This window comes from Phasianus colchicus, chromosome 8 (assembly GCF_987193195.1).
Source record: "Phasianus colchicus chromosome 8, bPhaCol1.hap1.1, whole genome shotgun sequence".
Classification (NCBI taxonomy): domain Eukaryota; kingdom Metazoa; phylum Chordata; class Aves; order Galliformes; family Phasianidae; genus Phasianus; species Phasianus colchicus.
The window spans coordinates 17893894-17916064 of NC_143443.1; the positions used below are offsets into that span (position 1 = coordinate 17893894).

General features: G+C 48.8%; 1 protein-coding gene across 1 annotated transcript; it reads right to left on the reverse strand.

Moving 5' to 3' along the window:
* Positions 1-705: 705 nt before the first annotated feature.
* SCD (stearoyl-CoA desaturase) lies at positions 706-19485 on the reverse strand. Its single transcript, XM_031602082.2, has 6 exons — positions 19171-19485; positions 15390-15666; positions 9490-9620; positions 6494-6699; positions 5145-5377; positions 706-3984 (listed from the first exon to the last, which is right to left on the reverse strand). The coding sequence occupies exons 1-6, from the start codon at positions 19195-19197 to the stop codon at positions 3785-3787; spliced, it is 1074 nt and encodes a 357-aa protein (XP_031457942.1). The 5' UTR covers positions 19198-19485; the 3' UTR covers positions 706-3784.
* Positions 19486-22171: the final 2686 nt, after the last annotated feature.

Consider the following 22171-nt stretch of genomic DNA (forward strand, 5'->3'; position numbering starts at 1 on the left):
TGGAAGCAGAGCGTGGGCCGATTGTGCTGAGATCCACACGCCGTGTGCAAGGCCGCAGTGTCTGGGGGCTGGGGGCTGTGCGCAGCCCGCATCCAAGTGGAGCAAGTTGGGCCTACGCAGTGTGGGCCTTACTCCCCATTTCTGGCTGAAGGGGGCTTGGGTGAGGTAGGGGAGAAGCAACCAGCAATTAAAGCGATATTTGGCGGGGGGATTGCCCCTTTTTCTCTCACTTCCCTCCAGCTTCGAAAAGGGATGGAGAGAGCAGGGCTGGCAGCAGCAGGAAAATTCCCCTGGCCGAGGTGAATGAACTCGTGTGACGTGGGGCCGGGCTGCCGGTATTACGTGTTGTGCCGCATGCACGGCCGGCAGCCGCGGGCGCTGGCACAGAGCCCGGCTGGGTAACCTGCAGTAACCCGCGGCGCGGGCAGCCGGCAGCAGGCGTGCCGGGAGGGAGCAGCCATCATGAGCTGCTCGCTCAGCACCCTTACAGGGGCAGAGGCTGATCTCCCCTTCCTTGCCAATGGTGGGAGGGAGCAGGACTGAGGATTGGCATCTTCTAGCCCACAGAACACAGAACATCCCGCTTTGGAAGGGACCCACGAGGACTGCTGAGGCCAGCTCAGCAAAAGGCGTGGGTGACAGTGTGCCTCCTAAGTTCTCGTGCTTAGCCCAGTCCCGCTCGTCACGCTGGAAGCCCAACAGGTCTTTAAAGTAACATTTTTATTATGAACAAATAAAATTTCAGATCAGCACAACCAGATGTCTGTTTCCATATTAGTAGAAATTATTTCAAAAAGTTTTTTTTTTTTTTTTTTTTTTTCCTTTTCCAGTACACAAAACAGAGAGATACTACTATGCAGAAATCCCTAAGCTGTGAAAAATCGTATCCTACTCTCAAGTGACAGAGCTCAGGCAGCGCGCAGGTTCAGCTCTCCAGTCCTTCCCCGAGCACCCAATCACTTGCTCTCTGTGATACCACCGGGACTGGGAACGGGCCTGGAAAATGCTTCCTCCAGCATCATTGTGCACATGGTGTGTTGCTGCCTCCCTCCTGCTCCCTGTGGGCAGCGTGCAGCCCCGTGCAGGGAAACTGAGGCATGACATGACACTGTCCCAGATGGCACAGCAGGCAGGTGCTCACCTGGGCTCAGGGAACGGCTCCGCTGCCGCCTCATCCGCTTCCACCTCTCACAGACTCATTTACAGTGAACATACAGACGATGCATCCAGGATACAAACATGCCACCAAAAATATATATATATATTTATAGGTGTGTATATATATATATATATATATATATATCAAACAAAGGTCTACCTAAAATGTTCTATCAGTTTCTTAATCTAACAAAAATTTCTAACTCAAGTACATTCAAAATCACCTGCACCCACAGTTCAATGTAGGCAATTAAATAATTAAGAAACCCTCAAATGTTCATAATTCAGCAAAAAAAAAATCCCAAAAAACCAACAAAACAAAAAACAGCAAACAGCTGTCAATACTTCTATGTATATTAAAGAAAGATTTAAGGCACCCAGAGATATTTGCCAATCCACCTTGAAAGTGACTGGGCAAACACCAGGACTGTTTGGTTACTGTTCCTCAGCTTCCACCCTAATTCCAAATTCTGGACCCAAATCAGCACTTGAAATTCAAAAGGAACCCTTGGTGTCAGTCAGGCCCTGCTTTCTCTACTGGGAGGACGTGAGCTGTTGCAGCATGTCACGCACACTTCTCTGCTGCAGGGTATGCCATGCTGCAGGCTGAGGGCACCAGGAGCAAGGAATCGTTCTCCTCTCCTTTCCCCCTTCACAGCACTGGCTGGAGCACCTCATCCTCTCTGGAGACTTCAAGGAGTTCACAGGGGTTTGGTGAAGGCAGCCCACCGTTGTAGAGCTAAGAGTGTTTCTCCCCTTTGACCCCAACAAAGCAGCGGGGCTGTAAGGATGCTGCCTTCAGTCCAGTGCCGCTACCTTTGGGATGCTGTGAGCTCCGCATCACAGCCCTCAGCTGGAGATCACATCAGTCCTGGTAGCCCAGAGCAGAAGGGTCCTACTGAGGAGCAGTGAGAAGGATGCGGCAGGGAGGGGAAAGGACAGGAGAGTCCTGAGCTAAAGAGTTACGGAGAGCATTGCAAAGCTGTCCTGGTTCCCACATGTCTCAGAGCAGCAAAGCTGCAGCAGCTGGCTGCAGGGAGGCTTGCCAGGCTGCTCTGTGGGGAGCGGGGCAAGGGGCCATGCAGATGAGCTGCCTTCCAGAACCAGGGGGATGCCACCAATCTGCTCAATGTTACCCCTTCCTGGTCACCTCTTATGCTTTCCTCCAGTTCCATCCATGTGTTTAAGCAACATAATTGATACTATTGCTACAACTAATTGCAAAAATAAAAGTGGATAAGGGTGAGGGAAGCTAAGGAGGAAAAAAAAAAAAAAAAGCACATTCAGCCTGGTGAGGGGCCACTGTGCCCACGACCCAACCGCCTGAACTCCTGCTGCAGTCTGTGCAGCTTACAGGAAACAACACCCACAGGAACTTCTTTTTCCCAACACGCCCTTCAGCTGCCTGCCCACGCTGTCTCAGGCCTGGGTGATATAACCGACCTTTGCGCTGCCTCACCACCCGCGCTGCCTGCATAGCGGGACGCAGCTTGCTCACCAGGCAGAGCAGCAGGCTGGCAGTCACAGGGGGCCAGGAAGCAAGCTAAGGGACTAAGGAGGAGCTGCGTTCTCTTCCTGTGTTCTCTAGAGAGTGCGTCCCCATCCCTCAGGGAGCTGGGGACTGCAAGACCCCTCAGCTCCTTGCCACCTCGCTCCATCTCAGTGTTTGTCAGGCACTTGTTAATCAACCAAGCAGAGCCCATGCAGAGGGAGAGACGTGCTTTGTAGGTCTTCCAAGAAGTCTTTACACCCTCCTGAGCACACAGGTGCTCCCTCGCCATACCAGCCATGTCTCCTGTGTCCCTGCACCCAGACCCTGGGACATGCAGGGACATCAGGTCATCTGTGGGGACACTGTTCCTCCAGCATGTAAAGCAGCTTAATACAGTGGTGAAGCTTTGGTTTACATCCTTCTCCCCCTCTCAGTTTTGGCACATCCTATTTGCTGGCAAAATCTTGGCAGCATCCAACAAAACCACCCAAGACCTGCCTGGAGCTCTCAGACACCTTTGGGGCTCTCCTCCCACCACCAGAGGGCTGAGAGGTGGGGAGGAGACCACTCCCCACACTGCACCCAACAGTAAGGGAAAGGGACAGGGCTGCTTATCCCAGACAGCAGTTTAGCCATGCCAAGCATCAGCAGCCCTTGAGAAAGGAGGGACAGAGGAAGGAGAGGAGGGAATTTTGGGGAGACGGTCACACTGACTTTGGCTTAACTCTCCAGCTGGATGGTATGGGCATCCCTCAGCACTGTGGTATGCAGCAGGCTGCAATGGCCCAGGCTGCTTCCCACCAGCTCCTCCACTGGGGGAGGCAGGGATGAAATAAAGCAGAAAACAGGGCAGAGAAGTTAGAAATGAAAACAAAAAGGGACAGGGGAAGGGGAAAGTGGTGGCCTGGTGTTACAAAGGCAGAGCTCCAGGTCTTAAATACATCACGTAAAATACACCATAGGAGGAGGTTAAAACTCATTATCATTATCGTAAGCAAACTGGTAGCATTATTCAGTAGTTAGTAAACAGAACATTAAACCTTTGTCCAGCGTGTTCAGAGGGGTCAGGAAAGGAGAAAGGGAGAAAAAGGAGGAAGGAGAGGTGTGGATGTGTGTGTGAAGGGGAGTAGGAACTCAACCGCTCTTGTGACTCCCATCTCCAGTCCGCATTTTCCGGGCCAAGATGACCTCTTTGGAGACCTTCTTGCGATCGCTGGCCAGCCCCAGGAGGCACATGAGGTCGATGAAGGCTGTGGTTAAATTGAAGCGCCAGCCAAACTCACTGGTGGAGTAGTCGTAGGGGAATGTATGGTGGTAGTTGTGGAAACCTTCTCCTGCAAAACAAGACCAAGGAGAGGATGGGAAGAGCTCTAGGCTAGGGCCCCTTTCACTTGGCCCAAAGCACCACAGTCCTGCAACAAGTTCTGGATTGTCTGGGTTGCTCTCTCCTCTCAGTTCTCTGTGATCTGCCCCATTTCATTTGGACATAGTCCAGCACTAGAGGAAGCCTGTGCTGGCCCAAAAAAGGCGATGACAGCCATAGAGGAATTATGAGACTTTGGCAAAAAATGAGCATCAGCCAGGAGCCTAGAAAAGTTCTGGTTCACAGACTGCACCAATAAACTGGGAGAATCCTAATGGATTTTCCTCTGCCATAATGAGACACCTTCTAGTATAGGTTGAGCTACCAGATAGACCTGCATCAAGTCCATCACAAACCAGGAGAGGCCAATTAACAGTCTTAATGCCAAAAATCCAAAAGGTATTTCCAGATGGGAGCAATGCACAGAGACCTCTACTAAGCAATCTACATAAGCTAGTTATCTGCTCTAGAGAGTGTTAAGGTGGGCTTCAATGCCCAATTACATTGCCTGGACTCCCCCTGGCTCTCTGTAGTTAAAATCCCTCTCTACTAAAACCTCAAGAATAGATCTTTCAGTGATGGAAATCAGTGCAGCTACAGTAATATATAGGGATGCACAGCAGCTGGGATTTGAGTTTAGGGGAACAGATATGGGCAAATGCTAGGATATACTTTCCTTGATTCTCAGAATTTGGGAAAATGCATGAGATCTGGCTTGTCTCATCTTCAAGTAGCCTCAAATCACTAGCCATCCTAAGAGCATATCCAAATACGCATCTGCTGGTTTTCAAGATGATAAATCTAAGAGAGAGAAGCTGAGACTGAAGAACAAATTTTTTGGTCTGGTAAACAGAGCAGAGAGACCTTGGAGCAAGGTAAATAAAAAAATTGCTATTGAGATAAGGAGGTGCTAAGTCTAACAGAGTCTTTTCCAGGCTGCAGAGAGGCTAGTGGAAACTGATAACCCCACTGCCCTTATGTACTCACTGACTAGACTGGGAAACACCTCCACATACAAAAGCTGCAGGGCAGGAGGGGAATGGTGTAGGGGAAATGAGGACACCTGGATTCACAGAAATCTCCATAAACATCTGCAGCACCAGCAGTGAAAATCATGGATGCTGAACGTACCTAGGGCCCCCACGCTGACAAGTGGGTTCTCCCGTGGGTTGATGTTCTGATCATACGGCCGATTGCCAAACATGTGAGCAGCACTGTTCACTAGCCAGGTGGCATTGAGCCCTAAGGTGTAGCGCAGGATGGCTGGAATGAAGAAGCTGATGATGATGGATTCATCCCAGAAGTACCAGGGCACTACAGTGGGCAGCGTGAAGCACAGCAACACCACCGACGGCTTGTAGTATCTGGAAAAGAAGGGACCAGGAGGAAACTGTTCAGTGGCAGATGCACGGCTGGTTCAGTCCTCCCTTGGGAGATTTTTTTGTCTGACTCATACAGGGAAAATCAAGTGCAGAAGTATCTCAATGCTGAGTCCCATGTCTTTTACCCTGCGTGCACGGAAACCCTTGCTGGAGACTTCCAAGTCTTATCTTTGAGCAAGAGATGTGGACTAAACTCCTGCCGTCTGTGTTCCAGCCACACATATGTAGAAATGCCCCCATCATCATAAGTCCAGACACCAATCGCTGCCTTTTTCCCAATCTCCAATTTATCCCTTAGCTATGCTGGTCTCTATAAGCAATGCCACATTTGCAGAAGGTTCCACAGAAGCTCTGTTTTCCAGCTCTGGCCAAGTGCTGCTCCTTGCACTTGGCCCTATCTGCCAATATACCCCACAAACAAATGCAAGCAGAGGATGCTTGCCCTGTTCAAATAGCTGAGCATACTGGGTCTCTCACACTGGAAGGACAGGAGTAGGGGAAGCTGAGCCACTCTGGTGATCCACAAGTGAAACCCACAAAAAGTAGGAGAGCATAAACTGCTTTGTTCATCTGGGACTGAGTTAGGCTTTAGTGTCCCATCCCTGCAGCCCTGGTGACAAGCTCATCTTCTCCAAAGATGAGCCCCAGTACAGCCCCAGACAGCTGACAGACACTTTCCAGCAGACCAATGGAAGGGAGGCAGAGGCATGACCAGGAACATGAACCACAGCTTCTCCAGGGATGGCCCAGAGGTACACATAGGTGAGTTCTGGGCCAGCCCAGGCAGCAGTGGGACTGTGGGCAAGCAGGCGTGAAAGTGGTTTGTGATGAGAAACTCAGCCCATGCCAGTGAGGTGCTACAAGGCTGGCAGGTGAGAAAGGAGTATGGGAGGGCTGGCACCCTGGCACCAGCTTCTAAATGCTTTCTGTAGAAGAGGCACAGCTGACTTCTCACAGAGCTCATCCCATGGCAAAGCCTCAGGCAGACCAAGGACTCACATTTCTCACATGACACCCCAGCTCCTTTCACAGTCCACCAGAGGAGCTCCCTAGCCTGCTTGTGGGGTTCCCACTCTATCCTACACCCCCACTACTTACCTCCGCTGGAACATCACCACTTTGTCAGCCTTTAAGTCACTCAGGTCCAGCTTCTGGCCCTTCTCTATGACATCTGGGTGTTTGCGTACCAGCAGCCAGCCGATGTGGGAGAAGAAGAAGCCCCGCATAGCATTGTGAGGGTCTGCATCTGTCTCGGAGAACTTGTGATGGACACGGTGGTCCCTGGCCCACTCATAGATGTCATTCTGCAAGGCAAGATTAGCAGAAACTTAGGGCTAAGTCTGGAGATGCTCCCTTCAAATTTACAAAAGGGCCTAAATCCTGTTGACATGAATGTGTATTAGTCATTCTGTCTTTCTTTAGGATTTGAGGTTTTTGACTTTTAAAGCAGAGGTTGGATCTTCTTTGTTCTTTAGCATCTGCTTCTTTTTTCTTTTTAATTCTTTTACTCTCTTTTAGTGTTTTTAATTAGTTAACTTTAGGTCTTGGTTTGCACATCCTCTACAGCATCACAGGCTTTGAGTGGTTCTGTTTGTTCCCCCACCCCACAATACCCAGTCCTAACTGGCCAGTTCATGCCTCCTCCCTCACACACTCAGCACGCACTGGTCTCTTGACCATGTCCCTAGAGCTGCCAGTAAGTATTGATCAACCTGCCCCTTCACTCTACAATGACATTTTCCACGGGTCAGCCTGCCTTACTTTTCCTGGGATTGCCAAATCTGTTTGACTTGGGGGCAGTCCTTTTTTTAAACTTTTCTTTTTTTTTTTAAATCAAGCAATCTTAAAAGTTTTAGAAATAAACACACAACTTCAATGACAGTTACCAAAATTTACCCATTCATTTTGAGCTAGGAAATCAATATGGTTTGAAAAATGTCAAAGCTTTCATCATTTGTATCACAAAAGACTTGCTTTGGCCACTTTTAAGAATAGATTTCAATGAGCCTGTACTCATTCCTCTACAACAAGATCTTAATTTGCTCAAAGCCATGTATTACAGCATCCTAGAAAGCAAGAAACAGATCTAAGCACATCTCTTTTTCTTCTGTTACATGAGAGACTCCTTAATCTCATTACTACATAGGACATCTATGAACTATGCCTTCTGCTGGAGGTAGCAGACACAAATCTGTAGAGAGGCCATGCCCACCTGCTAGAGCATGGTACTACTTTGTCTTTCACACCATGTGCACAAACACATATCAGCGATTTCAAGGCAGAAAACTCAGAATCTTGATCCAAACTTTAGCATATGTCTTTTCTTAGCTTGGGACCAGTCCTAACTGCAACCTTGACTTTCTTAGGTCAGCAGGCGAAGCCTCAGAGAACCCTCCCTCCTTGGGAGTTTCCAGCTTATAGGCTACAACCAGAGGGGCTTCTGCTGCACTGCAGCTGTCTGGTCTTCACAATGGAAGAGCCAGATAGGGCTCAAACTCTCTGAAACCAGAAGCCACAGGACTTTGAGCAGCTGACAGGCATTTTCTGGAAATCCTCAGATGAGATAATCTATGATCTTTTCAGGCTTGAATAGTTACCAGTCTGATTTTAGAGCTGCTGTCAATAACAGGAATGAGATAAATTGCAAATAAACTATTAAAAGAAAAAACTCAAGAGGAATGGTACTGCATTTTTAGTAAAACTTTGGATTAGTTCCTACTGAAGCTGGAATATCTGTCTGTCTCTCATCTGTGTCTACTCCCTATAGCAATAGCTCAGCAAATTCTTTCCCTCTTCTGCCCTACAACCCTGTGAAGGATGGTCTTTGTATGGGACTGGCTAATACACAGCAACCCAACTCATTCCCATGCTGGACCAATAGCTGGAATCAACAGCTTGGTCCTTCCTCTTCTTCATGAAAAACTGATTTGGTACTAACAGAGAATAGGAAAGTGAATGGTGTTTTAGAAACTTTTCCAAGACTGGGGAAAACATTCCCTCCCTGTTCTGATTACACATCAGTGATTATATTCTCCATGGTTGCACAGTGAACAAAGTGAGATAGTGTCTCTAAAATAGCTGGTCCACTTGGGCTTTATCCTTCTCCCCACACCTCAGCTGGAAAATTACTTAAGGGCAAAGCACTGGCACTTTTCTGTGCACCTTCTTCCAGCAGAAAGTGCTACAGCCTGCCATGCAACCCACTACTTCCTACATAGTAGCTATCCTGTATGAAGTCCCCTCTAGTACAGTTGGAGAATGGAGTTCCATTAGAGCTGCTCCATAGCAATAAACAGGAGAGACTGATAATTTTTGTGTGCCAATCCAATTAGGGTTTTCACTCTAACTTCTTCAGGGCCATCTCTGCTACTTTATGGAGTCCCTAAGGACTGCCGTCCTTGTTTGCTTTTGCAGATGATGAAGTGCTCTCAGGAGTGATTAGGCAATATCCTGAGGAGCTTATCAGCTGCCTGCAAGTCAGTTGGGCCACTCAGAATGGGCCCAACCCTCTCTCCTTGAAACATCACTGCCCTGGGATGACTCTCTGCAAGCTAGTGGTATGACTTCAATTTAGGGTTATTCCTCACCATCACTATTCCAAAATCAAAGAAGCCTACCCCTAAATGCTCAAGTGCTTGATCTTTCTGCAGCAGCAAATTCCACAGCCTTGCTCCCCAGTCTGTGCAGATGTGTCCCTCTCTTATCAGAAAGAGGAGGGTGAGGCCACCCAAATATCAGGAGAGCACTTGGCACATCCACACCTCCTTCACAGATCCTCCTAAGGCAAGTACTGGAGAATGCACTTGAGGGAAGCGTACATTCCTGCTTTGGAGAGCTTTCCTACCCCTGACCTTGGTGAGCAGTCCTTCCCCCATCTCATTAGCAAGGTTCATCTCACAGTCACCCTCTGAAGGGGCAAGGTGAAGGCAATGAGATGGACTTTAGCACCACAATGTTAGAAGGAAAGGGTAGGTTACTTGCTAACAAAAGGTAGTAGGAGAGAGGAACCGGTCATCATCTTGTGCCGTGTATCTGAAACACAGACTCAGGGGAGCACTTCTTTCTGAGGACTTGTTTCCACACAAAGAGCTTACCTGGAAGGCCATTGAGTTTGCAATAGTCAAAAAGATCCGCAGGGGCAGTGTGGCTTTGTAGGATCGATGGCTCCAGAGGCGGTGAGATCCAGCTGTTATCCCCAGAGCGCTCAACACGAAACACAGAATGGCTGGAGAGGAAATGAAAGCATTGGAGCAGTTAGAGCAAGTCAGCCTGCATCACAGTTTCAGGCAAAGCAACAGAAAGACAAACCTTCCCCCAAAGCTGTGTATTCAAGAGAAGAACCCATGGAAAGCATATATAGGGCAGTAATATATCAACTTGAGAGTGCAGTTACTTTAGTACAAAGCACTTCCCAGCATCAGACAGGCTTGGTCTGGGAGGAGGAGAGGTGCATCTAACAGATGCATCTACCAGGGAGTGGCTTCTCCCATTCCTCCCAATCAAGGATTTCAGTTCCCTACCTCACCTGTTGTCACTCTTTTGCATTCTTTTAACCTAAAGGTAGTAGATTATTTTAGAGTTATTTAGGAGGACAGCTCAAGCCCATGATTAGGCTTCTCTTCTGCTCCCTTTCTTAGTCTGAGTTGGCTAGAAAAATATTTAACCTGCTGATCTAATGGGAGCTCTGGGAGAAAGGACATCTTCGTGCTTTCCCAGAAGGTAACTCCATCATTAGCAGAAATTTGCAGATTTCAGCCTATTCACTTAATCCCGTAAACAGCTCCTTATTCCTACAAGTAGGCCCATTGATAAGGATCACCAATGTACTTGACAGTACCATTAATTCCAGCCAAATGGATCTAACCAAGCTTATCTTTAATTCAGAAAACACTTTACTAGTAACATGACTAAAAACAGTTCCTTCATTCAGATAATCCAGGCCTTTGACTCTGATTTGAATAATATCAGACACTGCAGTAACAACTAAACCCACTTCTGGATGTTGCAGACACTTCCTATTAGTGGTAGGAGTGTGACACACCATCATTCTCCCTTGGGCAAAGGCTGCTATGCCCTGCAAAGCAGATTTCATAAAACTTCTGGGTAACCTACTGTGCACATCTTGACAGCTAAGGTAGATTTCCAAGAATGACAAGCAGTTTAAACCAGAGCTGAGAGCAGTATCTCTCCAACCTCTATGAGAAACACCAAACAGGGAGTCCGTAGAAAAAAAAAAACAATGACGGCTTGCAGTGGATGTTGGATCAAGGTTGTAGGGGGTAACTTGGTAAGAAAGGAGCCCAGCTCCCACTGTGGGGCAAGTAGGTGTGAGTTAAGGGTGAACTGGGCATGGAAATGGAACTGTATGATCTTTCATCATCTTTAACAGTGCTAGAAAGTAAATACCAGGTTAGGTGAGTACAGGTGCTATTTATAGGCTAAGCTCAGGCTTCCCTTTCTAGTTAACTCTCACATACTGTCCTACAACTAACTATAACTCCATGCTGCCTTGCCTCTTGCCCACATACAATAACTGTACTTTATCTAAGGAGAAGAAACATGCTGTGGGAAAGGACCTGGTTACCTGGCTGTGCATATATGGCATATAGACTCAAAGAAACTGGAACTCTTCCTGGGGGCTGTTAGCTCTGTTATAGGTTATAGGTTATGACAGTGATAACTGGAGCAGGAACAGGATATGGACAATCGAAAAAAATACTGGTGAACAGAGGAATCAGTACCCTGATGATTCAGAGAGTTCATCCCCCTGAACAGATGACTGTGACTTAGCCAGGGAATGAGCATCTTGCAGGGAATGAAGAAGAGCTTCTCCAAGATCACTCATTAGGATAGGAATTGGAAAGGAAACAGAGAAGGTGAAATAGCCAGGCTTTCTTAGCTGCCCTGTCACGCTGCCCCAAATTGAAGGACTTAAGCACTCCATCAACTGAGGTTTCAGCGTCATGTTCTGTACCATGACATGATTGTGGCTTTGCAGTATAAAATATCCAAAAGATATTGTATTTGTAGCATCCCAGGTGATGTTGACAATGACCCATTCAAATGAAATATAAAGAATTATGACCACTGGCAATAAAGCGCTCTCAGCCGCCCAAAAAATGAATCAAAAACACTTCAGATTCAGTCATGCTTATATGACTCAATAGCCTCTACCTCTTTGCGGCTCAGATTCAGACCTCAAGTTATGATGGGAAGCCAGGAATGTGCTAAAGGCATTGTCACCTGCATTCAGCATCAAGGATGTTTACATGAAGAGGTGTCCCTCCTCCCACAGGTGTCCTTGGGCTTCTGCTCAGAGGGAGGGAGGGAAAGCTACAGCTCTAGATTATTTTCTGTTTGCTTCCCAGTCCAACCTAGCCAGATTGTGAGGATAGCAAACAGTTGCTGCTCTTGGGAGAAATAAATCAATAGTAAGGAAACATATGCAGGCTGCATAAGGGGAACAGTGTTTAGAAGGAGCAGTAGGAGCTGCTGTTGCTAAACTTTAACTTCCCTGTCTGGCAAAATCAGAACTTCCCCTCTGCACTCAGCAGAGAAGCACTGTTGCCTGCAAATTAAGCCTGGAGAGGACACTAGGAGAGGTACTGCCAGTAGCAGCCTCAGTGGGAAAGTAGAAACAGACTTCTATAAACATTTTGCTGGAGATTTTCAGGCTGTCTATTGCCTAAATTATCCAGAAAGATTATGGTTCAGAAAAGTATCAACCCATGTTTCTGCCAGCGCTGCAAGGAGCCGGGTCATCAGGAGTTAACACAAATATCACCATCTGATGTATCTGAGGGCCAGGAAGACAACCTGTAAATCATGTTTCGGAGGAGTGAGTAGTGAGAAACTGTCCATCCCCTTTGCATCCATCCCTTCCGGACTCAGTCTGGCAAAGGAAACAAAATCTGCCCACAATCCCTAGAGATAAAAAGTCTGGACCAGATTTTGTCAAGTGTAGAGGAGAAGACAGTAATTAAAAAGGGGAGATAGCAAGAAAGCCATAGCACTGGAAGGGCTCAGAAAGCTTTAAATATGGTGAGCTTTCACCTGATCAACAATCCCAGCTCGTTCTGGGAAGCTCTGTACCAGAAAGAGATCAGGGGATACAATGCACACAGCAATGCAGAACAGCAAACAATGATGAAGGCAGGGCTCGAGAGCTTGGGAGACAAAGAGGAATTAGCACACAGAGAAATGAAAACAAAAGAGGACACAGTCACCAATATAACTGGTTTCAGAGGGACAGAAACATCAAGGAGACATTGGCCTAGATGAAGAGAATACAAGCAGAGGATTGCTCCTTATAAAAAATACAGTAGGGTAGATCAGCTACCTGACACAATAGAGAACATCTGGGGCCACAATGATTTTATATTACATGTACATAGCCTGAGGAAGGAATGATCTAAACAAAGAAACAAACAAAAACCAACAGTTCCAAAACTACAACTGGGATGCTCTGCCATAAGTCCATGGCATGTGGACAAGTCCCTGCTATTCTGTCTTTGTGTGTCAAAGGGGAACTGTTGTCCTTTCCTTGCTGGGAAGGTAACAAGAAGACCGTGAGATAACAGTCACAGAGGCTCTCTATGTCCCTCCAAGAAAAGGTAGTGAGCTGAGACAAGAACAGTGCAAGAGAGAGCAAGAAGCCTTGTTGAGAAGTCAAATTTATGGAGGAAGCATCCCAGCCCCAGAGAATAGGCTGGAAAAGCTTTGTCTGGCCTGCAGGATGAGAGAAAGGGTGGTCCTTTTCCAGAGGATGTCATCTAGGACAGGGAGCTCTCTGAAGCCACTGCAGCTCCCTTAACACAGGATGGATCTCCAGCTTGCCCAAAACAATGCAGTTCCTCAAATTCCACGTTCTCCCCTTCCCGGGGTACTTGTCACTCCAGAAGCCACTGAGGAATCATGAAGTGCCTCAGTGGCTGGACAGCCACTGGCATTTCACATCAGGGCTGGCTGAGGAAGAGGAGTGACTGGGGTCAGGAAAAAAAGCAGGGCAGATTCCCAAGAAGTGCCATAGTATGCCATACAGAACAAGCATATGTTTGCAAGGACACTGCCTCAGAGACCATTTTGAGGGTAAGACGGGGCTCATCAGAGTGCAAGCCATCATTTACCATCTGAACAGAGATGCTCAAGCCCACTTAAATATCTCCGGGGAGCTCAAGGAGATGGGTTGGATGGATTGGAAATAACAGCACATCTCAGCAGACATTAAACCAATAGGCCCAGCTCACCTTCACCCTCCTCCTTGCCGTAAAGCTGAAGCTGTTTGGGTGGGGATTGGATGACTCGGGCTGCCAGCACACTGGTGTGAGACAGGTCAGCAGCTCCTGCCTGCAGCCAAGAGCTCAGGAAGGGGACACCCCACCACACAGCCCAGAAACACTCCTCCAATGTTGTGCTGAGGCTGCATGTCCTGCCCAGCCCTGCCAGCCCCAGGGAAAAATGCAGCCTGTCCTTGAGGCCTGTCAAGCTTTCACAAGGGAAAGGCCAGCAACGTTTTCTTTCATAACATCCCTGTGAAAGGCCATGCTGACAGTGTGGGAACAGAGAACGCTGCCTCTGTTTCTGCAGATGATGTAGCCAGACTCTTGAGTCCTGTGGCATCCAGTGGGCTCATCCCCAGATGTCTCACTGTGAGATGCTTAAGTAGTTGGGGAAGCACAAAGTCTGGCAGCCTAGGGAGCCATCTCCTTATCAGTACAGATGCAGTGCTTATAGCTCGCAGCTGTCAGGATGACAGACTGAGAGTATGACCCACTCTGGGTCCCAGCCAGCGGGGGCAGCAAGGCAGCGCAAGGGACTTCAAGAGGACCTCTCTGGGGCCTGTCCTCCTGGGCTGGCCAGGATACTGCTCCCACCTGAGTACTTCACAGGGACACTGCTGAAACTAAAAGCACTGCTGCCATGCCAGCATGTCTCTGAATATGACTGGGGCTTCCCATTTCAGGATGCACTGCTTCACAGACAGGCAAGGGCTGGATGTAATCTCCAGAACTCCCCACTGGGAACGGTTTGGCTTCTTGAACCCTTTGGAAGTTCATATAAAGCCTCATGCAAAGTGAGGCGCCCCAGCAGCTTGGGCCTCAGTCCCAGCTGTCTTTCAAGCAGTCAAAGAAGTTTGGTTCTTGCTCAGGGATAGGTCTCAGAAAAAAAAGGAGCTTCTCCTAGCTACCTTCTGCTTGGTTGTGCTTTCTATCGGAATTCGCTGCCTGGAGAGCCGCTTATTTATTTTTTGAAAGCTGTCACACTTAATTCTGGGATGATGGAGGCTAATTGTGTTCTCATAAGAATGATACAAGAATGAACTTTTACCCTCAGCACAACTGTATTTTGTCTCTTTCCCCTCACAAACCCATGGAGTATCTGCAGACTTACATAGGAATGGTTACTCTGGGCAACAGCCTCTCACCAAATTCCCTGTGTCTTCTATTCCCAGCCACTCCTGAATGGACTCTTGCTAATATCTTTCTTTCTAACTTTCCAGGACTGTCACTGTGCTCCATCAAACATTTTCTGTGCTTCACCTCAGAAGGTGCTGCATTCAGGTGTGTGTTACTCCAAAGTCTAGCAGACTAGAATCTCTTTGTGTAAAGATTTTTTTTTTCCAGTCAGCATCAGGACTCTTCCTGTGAGGGTTGAATACTCCAGAAAATTGGACCTCTACTTCTGCCAGTTCTCGTAGTAAATGCCTGCCAGGCAGAGGACCTCCAAGAGCCAGCAAGGATGCAGTATTGAAGCATGAGGAAAATTCCTCTCTATACCATTGCAGCAAGTTTGCTCTTTAATCATCCAGGCAATCCCTGTCAAATCCTTCTCCCTCAAAGGACACTTGCTAGTGTTTCCTAGCTTGCTATGAAGCTGGCTGAGCATCTTCTAAAAGATCTCCACTTACTTCTTCTCCTTCTTGAAGCCTGGAGCAAAAAAAAAAAATCCCACCCAACAACCATGTTTTGAGAAACAAGAGGAGAAATGTGCTTACCCCATGCCAGGGTCTGGATCTTTGCAGAAGGGATCATCGTCAGCCCGATTATGGCCCCTAGATGCAGCAGGCTCATGAGGATGATATTTCTCCAGACGTATCGAAAAGGGGGCTTGGGGCCTTCCTTCTCACGGTAGGTTTCATCAAAGAGGTCATCTACCATGCCTCGTTCTGCAGCCACATTGTCATGATGAAGTAAGTCTTTCTCCACAACGGCATTCCCATTCTTGGTCACCCGTGAGGTGACAGTGGTGGTGCTGGAAGCGGAGGAGAACTCCTTGGAGAGATGGCAATGGATGTGTTCAAGAAAGGGAAAAAGGGAAAACAAGACAAGAAATTGGTGGTTACAAATGCAAGAATGTAGAGATGGTCTGTGAAAAGGAGAGGGCTTTTTCTTTCTTGGGGGAGGAGGTGAATGGTGGACACCATGCAAAAAGTAAACAGAAAGACTTGAAAGCCAGTATTTTCATCTATCAGTGCTTTGGTGAGTTCTTTTGCAGGCTGTAAGGATTTCTATTTTCCTCCTGTTTTAAAAGTGGGCAGTTTTAAGGTGGGCTTTCAGTCTGGGCTTGTACACAACCAGACAAAAATAAAGGAAACCTTGTGAACAAATAAAGAGATGGGGGAGAAATATGATCTGAAATACGATTTTTTTTTTAAATCATCAGGCTTCTCCCAATCTCAAGTGTCTTTGTGTTAGCCCAATAGGGATCACAAGGTAACGGCAGGAAGCTCCTTTGGAGAGCCTCTTTGTGTCCCCATGCCTCCCCATCCAGGCTGGGATGCAACAGGACCTCTCGCCTACAGACCAGTCAGCCCCACAGCCCCCGCTTCACGGCTGCTGTTGGGCTCCTTATCCCTCTCTCACTCTTCACCGACAAAATGAGGCACTGGAAGGCAATCCCACGAGCTGAGGCCACCAACGCAGGGACAGGAAGGTTTAAGAAGCAAGCTCTTTGGATCTGGCTCCCGGCTCTCTCCTGTAACCATGACACAACATTCCCTCTCCACATGCTTGTTTTCCCTGGCACAGTAACAGCCCGCCCGAGCAGGCACGCATGACGAAAAGAGCAGGCAGGACTGACCCTCATGAAACAGGTCACTGAACCCTGAATCACCCATTTCCACCTCCATCCTGACAGCTGCGTGTTTGCTGGCACTCGCACCCCTTCCGCAGGCCCAAGCCCAAGTACACGCCTGGGCCTGACCCGGAGATGCTGTGCACGTGGGCTGTGGGTGGTGGGGGTGTGCTGCCCTGCCCTGCCTCCATGCCTGGGGGCCGTGGGCCTGCGCAGCACAGCGGGCTGGGAAGCAACCCAGAGGGAGCAGGAGAGGCCATGGCTGAGCTCAGAGCCTGCAGCTGCGGGGCTCCCTTCTGAAGAGAAACCTCTCCCGAATTAAAAGTGGACTGAACCCAAGGCGGCCAGGATGTATGAAGGACCACCACCCCGCCATGGCCTAGTTTCCTGAGGGAAGCATTAAAATCAGGCCAGGCAGCTTACATGGCCACTCCAACTCCTCCCTTTCCCAAGGGCAGAAACTAGAGGGTTACAGACATACCTTCCTATGGGGAGGAGCTGGCAAATCCAGGAGATTCCTCACATTTGGGAAGAGTAATGATTGCTAGGCAGGGAGCCCTCTAAGCTTTTCCTTTCGCAGCTGAACATACCCTGGCTAGAAGGATAAACCCTAGATGCTGCTGAGCACCCTGCTGCTCCCTGTGTGCCCAGGCACCGCTGTGCTGGGACTGGCCATCTCCGCATTACAGCCACTGGCCAACCCTCCCTGCTTCTCTAATTAATGTCACTCTGAGGGTGTGATACTCCGAGCTGCTGGAGAATTTAGAGGCAACCCCGCAAGAAGAGCTGTGAGAAATGGCTTTTAATCCAGAGATTAGGCAAATAAAAATCCTGCCCATTCCAAAGTGTCAGATATTCTCATCTGACATTCTGGCAGGAAGGCACAGTTTTCTTCCTTGGCTGGAAGACAATAAACCAAAAAGACCGAAGACTTGTCTATGCAGGAAAAATTCCCAGCAGAGATCTGGTGGTATAATTAGACGGGTAATACTCCCCATATGGACATGCTGCTTCCACAATAAGAATGTGAGGTTGGAACTGCATTTTTCTCCTCTGTGATAGATTATGTCACAGTCAGAGTTGCATAGGAGGAGGGAGAGTAGAAAGAAAACAGCAGAGAAGAAAAAAATACTTCTTACTGCGTTGCAGTAGACAAGTGAAAAATTTTACCGACATATCTTTGCTGCTAGAATTACAGTGATATAATCAAACAGGTCATTTCTCACATGTAAACTAGCCTTAAATCAAAAGGACCATAAAATGGCTGTGAAACAGCTCCATCGTTACGGACCTGGTGGAAAGGATTGGGGGGGGAGGAAGGAGGGAGAAGTAGGCAGCTATTTAGCTGGAGACCAGGGAAACCAGGAGGAAAAAAAAAAAACCAACAGATTTTTATCCTTTCATGGCCACCATGACTCCTGTGGCTCCCACCAAGGAAAATGGGAGAGGAACTGATCTGGGGTCTAGAGCTGAGAGAGGGAGAGCATCAACTAAATCATCTGTGTGAGATCTCTCCTTTCTGAATGACTCTGCAGCTCTCATGTGCACAACAGATGTTGTGTCCATCTCCACGCCCCCCCACATACCCGACCAGCATCAAACACTGCATAGGTGATCCTGGCAACCAGACAGCTCTACAGCCAGCTGCAGCTCCAAGCGTTCAGCCCAGGGCCCTCAGGGCACTGAATCTCAGGTCCCGCGCATTTCACTATGCCCAGTGTGACCCAGGGACAGGAATCTTCCCAGCCTCCAGGATATGCCCCAAAGTACACGTCAAGACCAAGGAACGTGGTCTGAGCACACTGTCCTTGGCATCCATTTCAGGTGGTGAAAGGAATACAATTATTTACATAACAGCATCCTTGGAAGGTCGTAACACCTGCACAAAAGGATGGGAAGAGCCACCACGTGCTGGTGACAGGCGAGGTGGGGGGCTGTGGTTTACCTCCCATTCCTCAGCACAGGCAGAAAAGGGAAGGATGAGAATGTGAGAGCAGGAGCCCCCTGCATCCCTGGGGAGTGTGACGGCCGGGAGGCAAACAAAAAATAAATAAATAAAATCTCAAGTGTTCTCTAACTCTACATATCTTCCCAGTGCCGGGTTGTTATTCAGGCTGCCTTCTGCCAAAAATGGGCCGTCTCCCCATTGTATGTTTGCTCGGCTTTGGCAATGCAGACACAGTCATTCATTTCATTTCATCTGGGCAGCTGGCCGCTTTCACCTTGCGTCCGTCCTAGAGACGCTCCCTGCTGCAGTACTTGTTTTAAAAAAACGCTGCGAAGCGGGAGCCCTTTCTTTTCGGAAAATGAATAATAAATGCAAACCACAGCCCGAGCGCTCCACTCCCCAAATCCCCACGACCTCATACCACAAAGGACTTATCCCTTGCTAGCAGCTTTGGATGGATGTTTTAAAACAAGCCCGTATTTCATGCTCAGTATATTCGAGATCGCCCCCCCTCGCCAAACCCTCTCCGGGCGCTGCTCCCAGCGGCAGATGCCCCCGTTTCATTCACCGTCTCCCGACGGCGGCTGAGCGATGCCGATGCCCTACAGCGCGCCGAGCGCCTTCGCCTCCCGGCCGAGAAGTGGCCCGCGCCGCCACGCACATACGTGTGCCGCGGACACGCGTGGATGCCCGGGCCGTTCCCCTGAGCAGGGAACCAGACGGGGCGAGGAGCGGACAAAGCCCCTCCGCTTACCTCCTCTTGTAGCAAGTGCGCAGGCATGTGGCTCCGTGTCCCTGTCCCTCGGAGGCGGTGTGCGGATGTCCCCGGTGGCGGCGGCTGCTGCGGGACTCTGGTTGCTGTCGGCCCCTCGCCGGGCGAGTTGTGCGGCTCGGGAGGCGGATGCGGAGGTATTTAAGCGGGGCCGGGCTCTCGGCACCCCGGCCTCCCTGTGACCCCCTGCCCGCTGCGAGATGCGTGGGGTCAGCGCGACGGGCGGCGAGTAGCAGCGGGGGCTTGGCTCTCGGCGTGCCCGGGAGGGGAGGCGGGGCGGGCCGGGGGGCGGGAGGAAGGATGCTGAGGAAGAGGAGGATGGCGAGGGCCAGGCTCTCGCATGATGCCTGGCTGGTTTTTTTTTTTCTTCTTCTTCTTTTTTTTTTTTCTTTCCTCCTTTTTTTTTTTTTTTTCTTTTTTTTTTTTCCTCCCCCTCGCGAGCCGATTGGCTGCGGGAAATTTGGTGCCACCTCGACTTGCCCTCGCCATTGGCTGCCCGCAATCTGCTGTTCGCTCCCTGCGGCGCGCACCCTGCGCGGGTCTGCTGCCGGCGCGCACCGCGGTTCCGCGCACTGCTCTGCTCAGCTCTGCTCAGCTCCGCTCTGCTCCGCGAAGCAGCCGCCCCGGCGCGGAGCGAAGCAAGAGGGGAGCGGGGACCCCTGCCTGGCCAGCGACTTGGAAAGAAGGGACATCATTGTCAAGAAGCTGCTCTGTATTGGGAGCTCTACGGAGAGACTTATGTATATGTATAAAAATTGTATGGTTTGTTTGTGGAGAAAAGCACATTCACAACCGCATGTATATTTGTATAGGGGTTTATCTTGATATACACAGTCTGGAAAACGTTGGCTGTAATCTTCAAAATGAATCCTGGGCATTTTCCACCAGCAAACAGTTCTTTCTGGTGGAGGGCGGAAGAAAGGGAAAAAAAAATTAAAAGCTCGGTCTGGTATCAGCCAGTTTCTGTAACAACGTTCTCTCACCAGCCCCAGTAACAGAACCTGGACTTCCTTGTTGCTCGGGCTCTTTACCAGGGAGACGTTTCTCATTAAAAGTGAAGAGAGCCTTCCAGCTGCTGCCTTCCTGGTGGCAGAGCTGAGGCAGCTCTCCTAACCCCATCCCCCACCGTGTGGCCACCATGCCAGGCACCCTCAGATGTTCAGCAGAAAGGGCTGGAATGTTCCAGTCCCATCACCCAAACTGCAGTGTACCCCGTGTTCAGGCAGTGCCCACTCCTCGCACAAAACTCACAGTGGAACAGAGACGTCAAAAGCCATGTTGAATTGTACCCGTATCCACTGAGCCATATCCTGCCTAGGCAACTATCTCTCAGCAAAGGAGCCGACCAAACGAGGTGCAGATGGACAACCACTTTCTTGCGGAGTCAGTCCATCCCCGGGCTGACCCAGCTCACATACAGTGGGGCTGATTCAGTGGCAGCTGTCAAAAATGAGCTGCATTGTAATCACTGGGAGGGAAAAAAGAAGAAAAATAACAGCAGCTCAGTTCTCTGTATCCAGAGGTGGCTGGCAAAGGGGAAAAAATGTGTCTCTCCTTTTTCATCTCACTGTGATGGATGAAGAGGTCTGAGAGGGGTCTGTGTTTTAGTTTTACATTAGAAGATCGAGTCTTGCCTACTCTCAGACACAATATTGAAAGAGAGAACCCACAACAGAAGACGTTCCTAGACAATGAAAGCTGGCATGAGTCAGAGAGGGATTTTAACCATCTCTTTTAAGGCTCTCTGTTAAATGCTCAGTTAACAATGCTGGTGGTTACTGAACACTGGAGAGAAACAAAGATTTGGTTAAAGATTCTACTTACTTTGTACACGAGTGTTGGAAGAACACTGTGCTAAAACATTATCCTAAGGAAATAAGAGAAAGAAAAAACAGGGTAATAAATAAAGAAGAAAAAGAAATAAGGTGGTAGTTGGGTACTTGTTGATTAGCATATATATATGTATAGCAGCTCATTCCTCATGGTGGACATAACCTCAGTACCACAGACCAGGGACATGCTACCAGCTGGTACAAAGGAGGCTCTTGGGGATTCCAGCTTTACAATTTTGCGGAAACCAAGACCCACCAGAACCCTTTCCTTTCCCACCAGTTTCTTTTTTCAGATGCAGAGCATGGCCAAAATGGCACTTACAGGGTAGGAAGTCTTTGCCATTCTCTAAGATGAGCACTGCTTGCCCCCACATGACAGAAGTGAAGGTCTGCCCCGGCAAGGCAGGGCAGCAGGGCTGGGATCTGGCAGCTTTTCCTTCGAGGGAGAGCTGTCCAGCTGAGCCTTCAGTAGAAGCACCTTCCTGGTGGAGTTCACATCTCTTAGGAAAGATTCAATTTTAGTCATCGTCTCTGTGAAAATTATTCAAATCTTCTGCATGTGGTGACCGATGCCTAAGGTCATGGTTTTCCATAAATGCACTGAGGCAATGCCAGGAGTGGGGCACAGGGCAGCGATGAGCAGCAGCAGCTGTACCATGAACAGAGCAGACCGTGAACTTCAGCACGGGATTTCATCACAAATGCATGGTGCTAATGTAAGGCTGGTTTCACCTTTTCCAAGAAGCCCCCTGTGGGTTCACAGCCTAGCCAAAGCATTGCAGTAGCGAAAAGCTCTTGCAAAGTCCTCTCTGTTAGAGGATCTCAAAGCAGGTTATCAAGGCTGAGTAAAGAGAAGAAGAAATCAGCAGCGGCATCACCAGTGACTTATCAGTGAGCAGTTCTGTAAGAGGGAGCAGTTGCATCCCTTTCATAGGATGTGCTAACCAACCACTGCCAAAATTCAGGAATAAAACAGGAGCAAGTCTAAGCTAGTACATTTCCTCAAAACATTGTCTTACCCCTCTCCCCTAAAAATAAATAAATGAATAAATAAATATTGCTTTTCCACACAGCAGTTGAGTTTTGCAAGAAGATTTCATCTGGTGTTGACATACTGGAAATTTTACTGAATCTCCTCAGTTGTCCCTTCT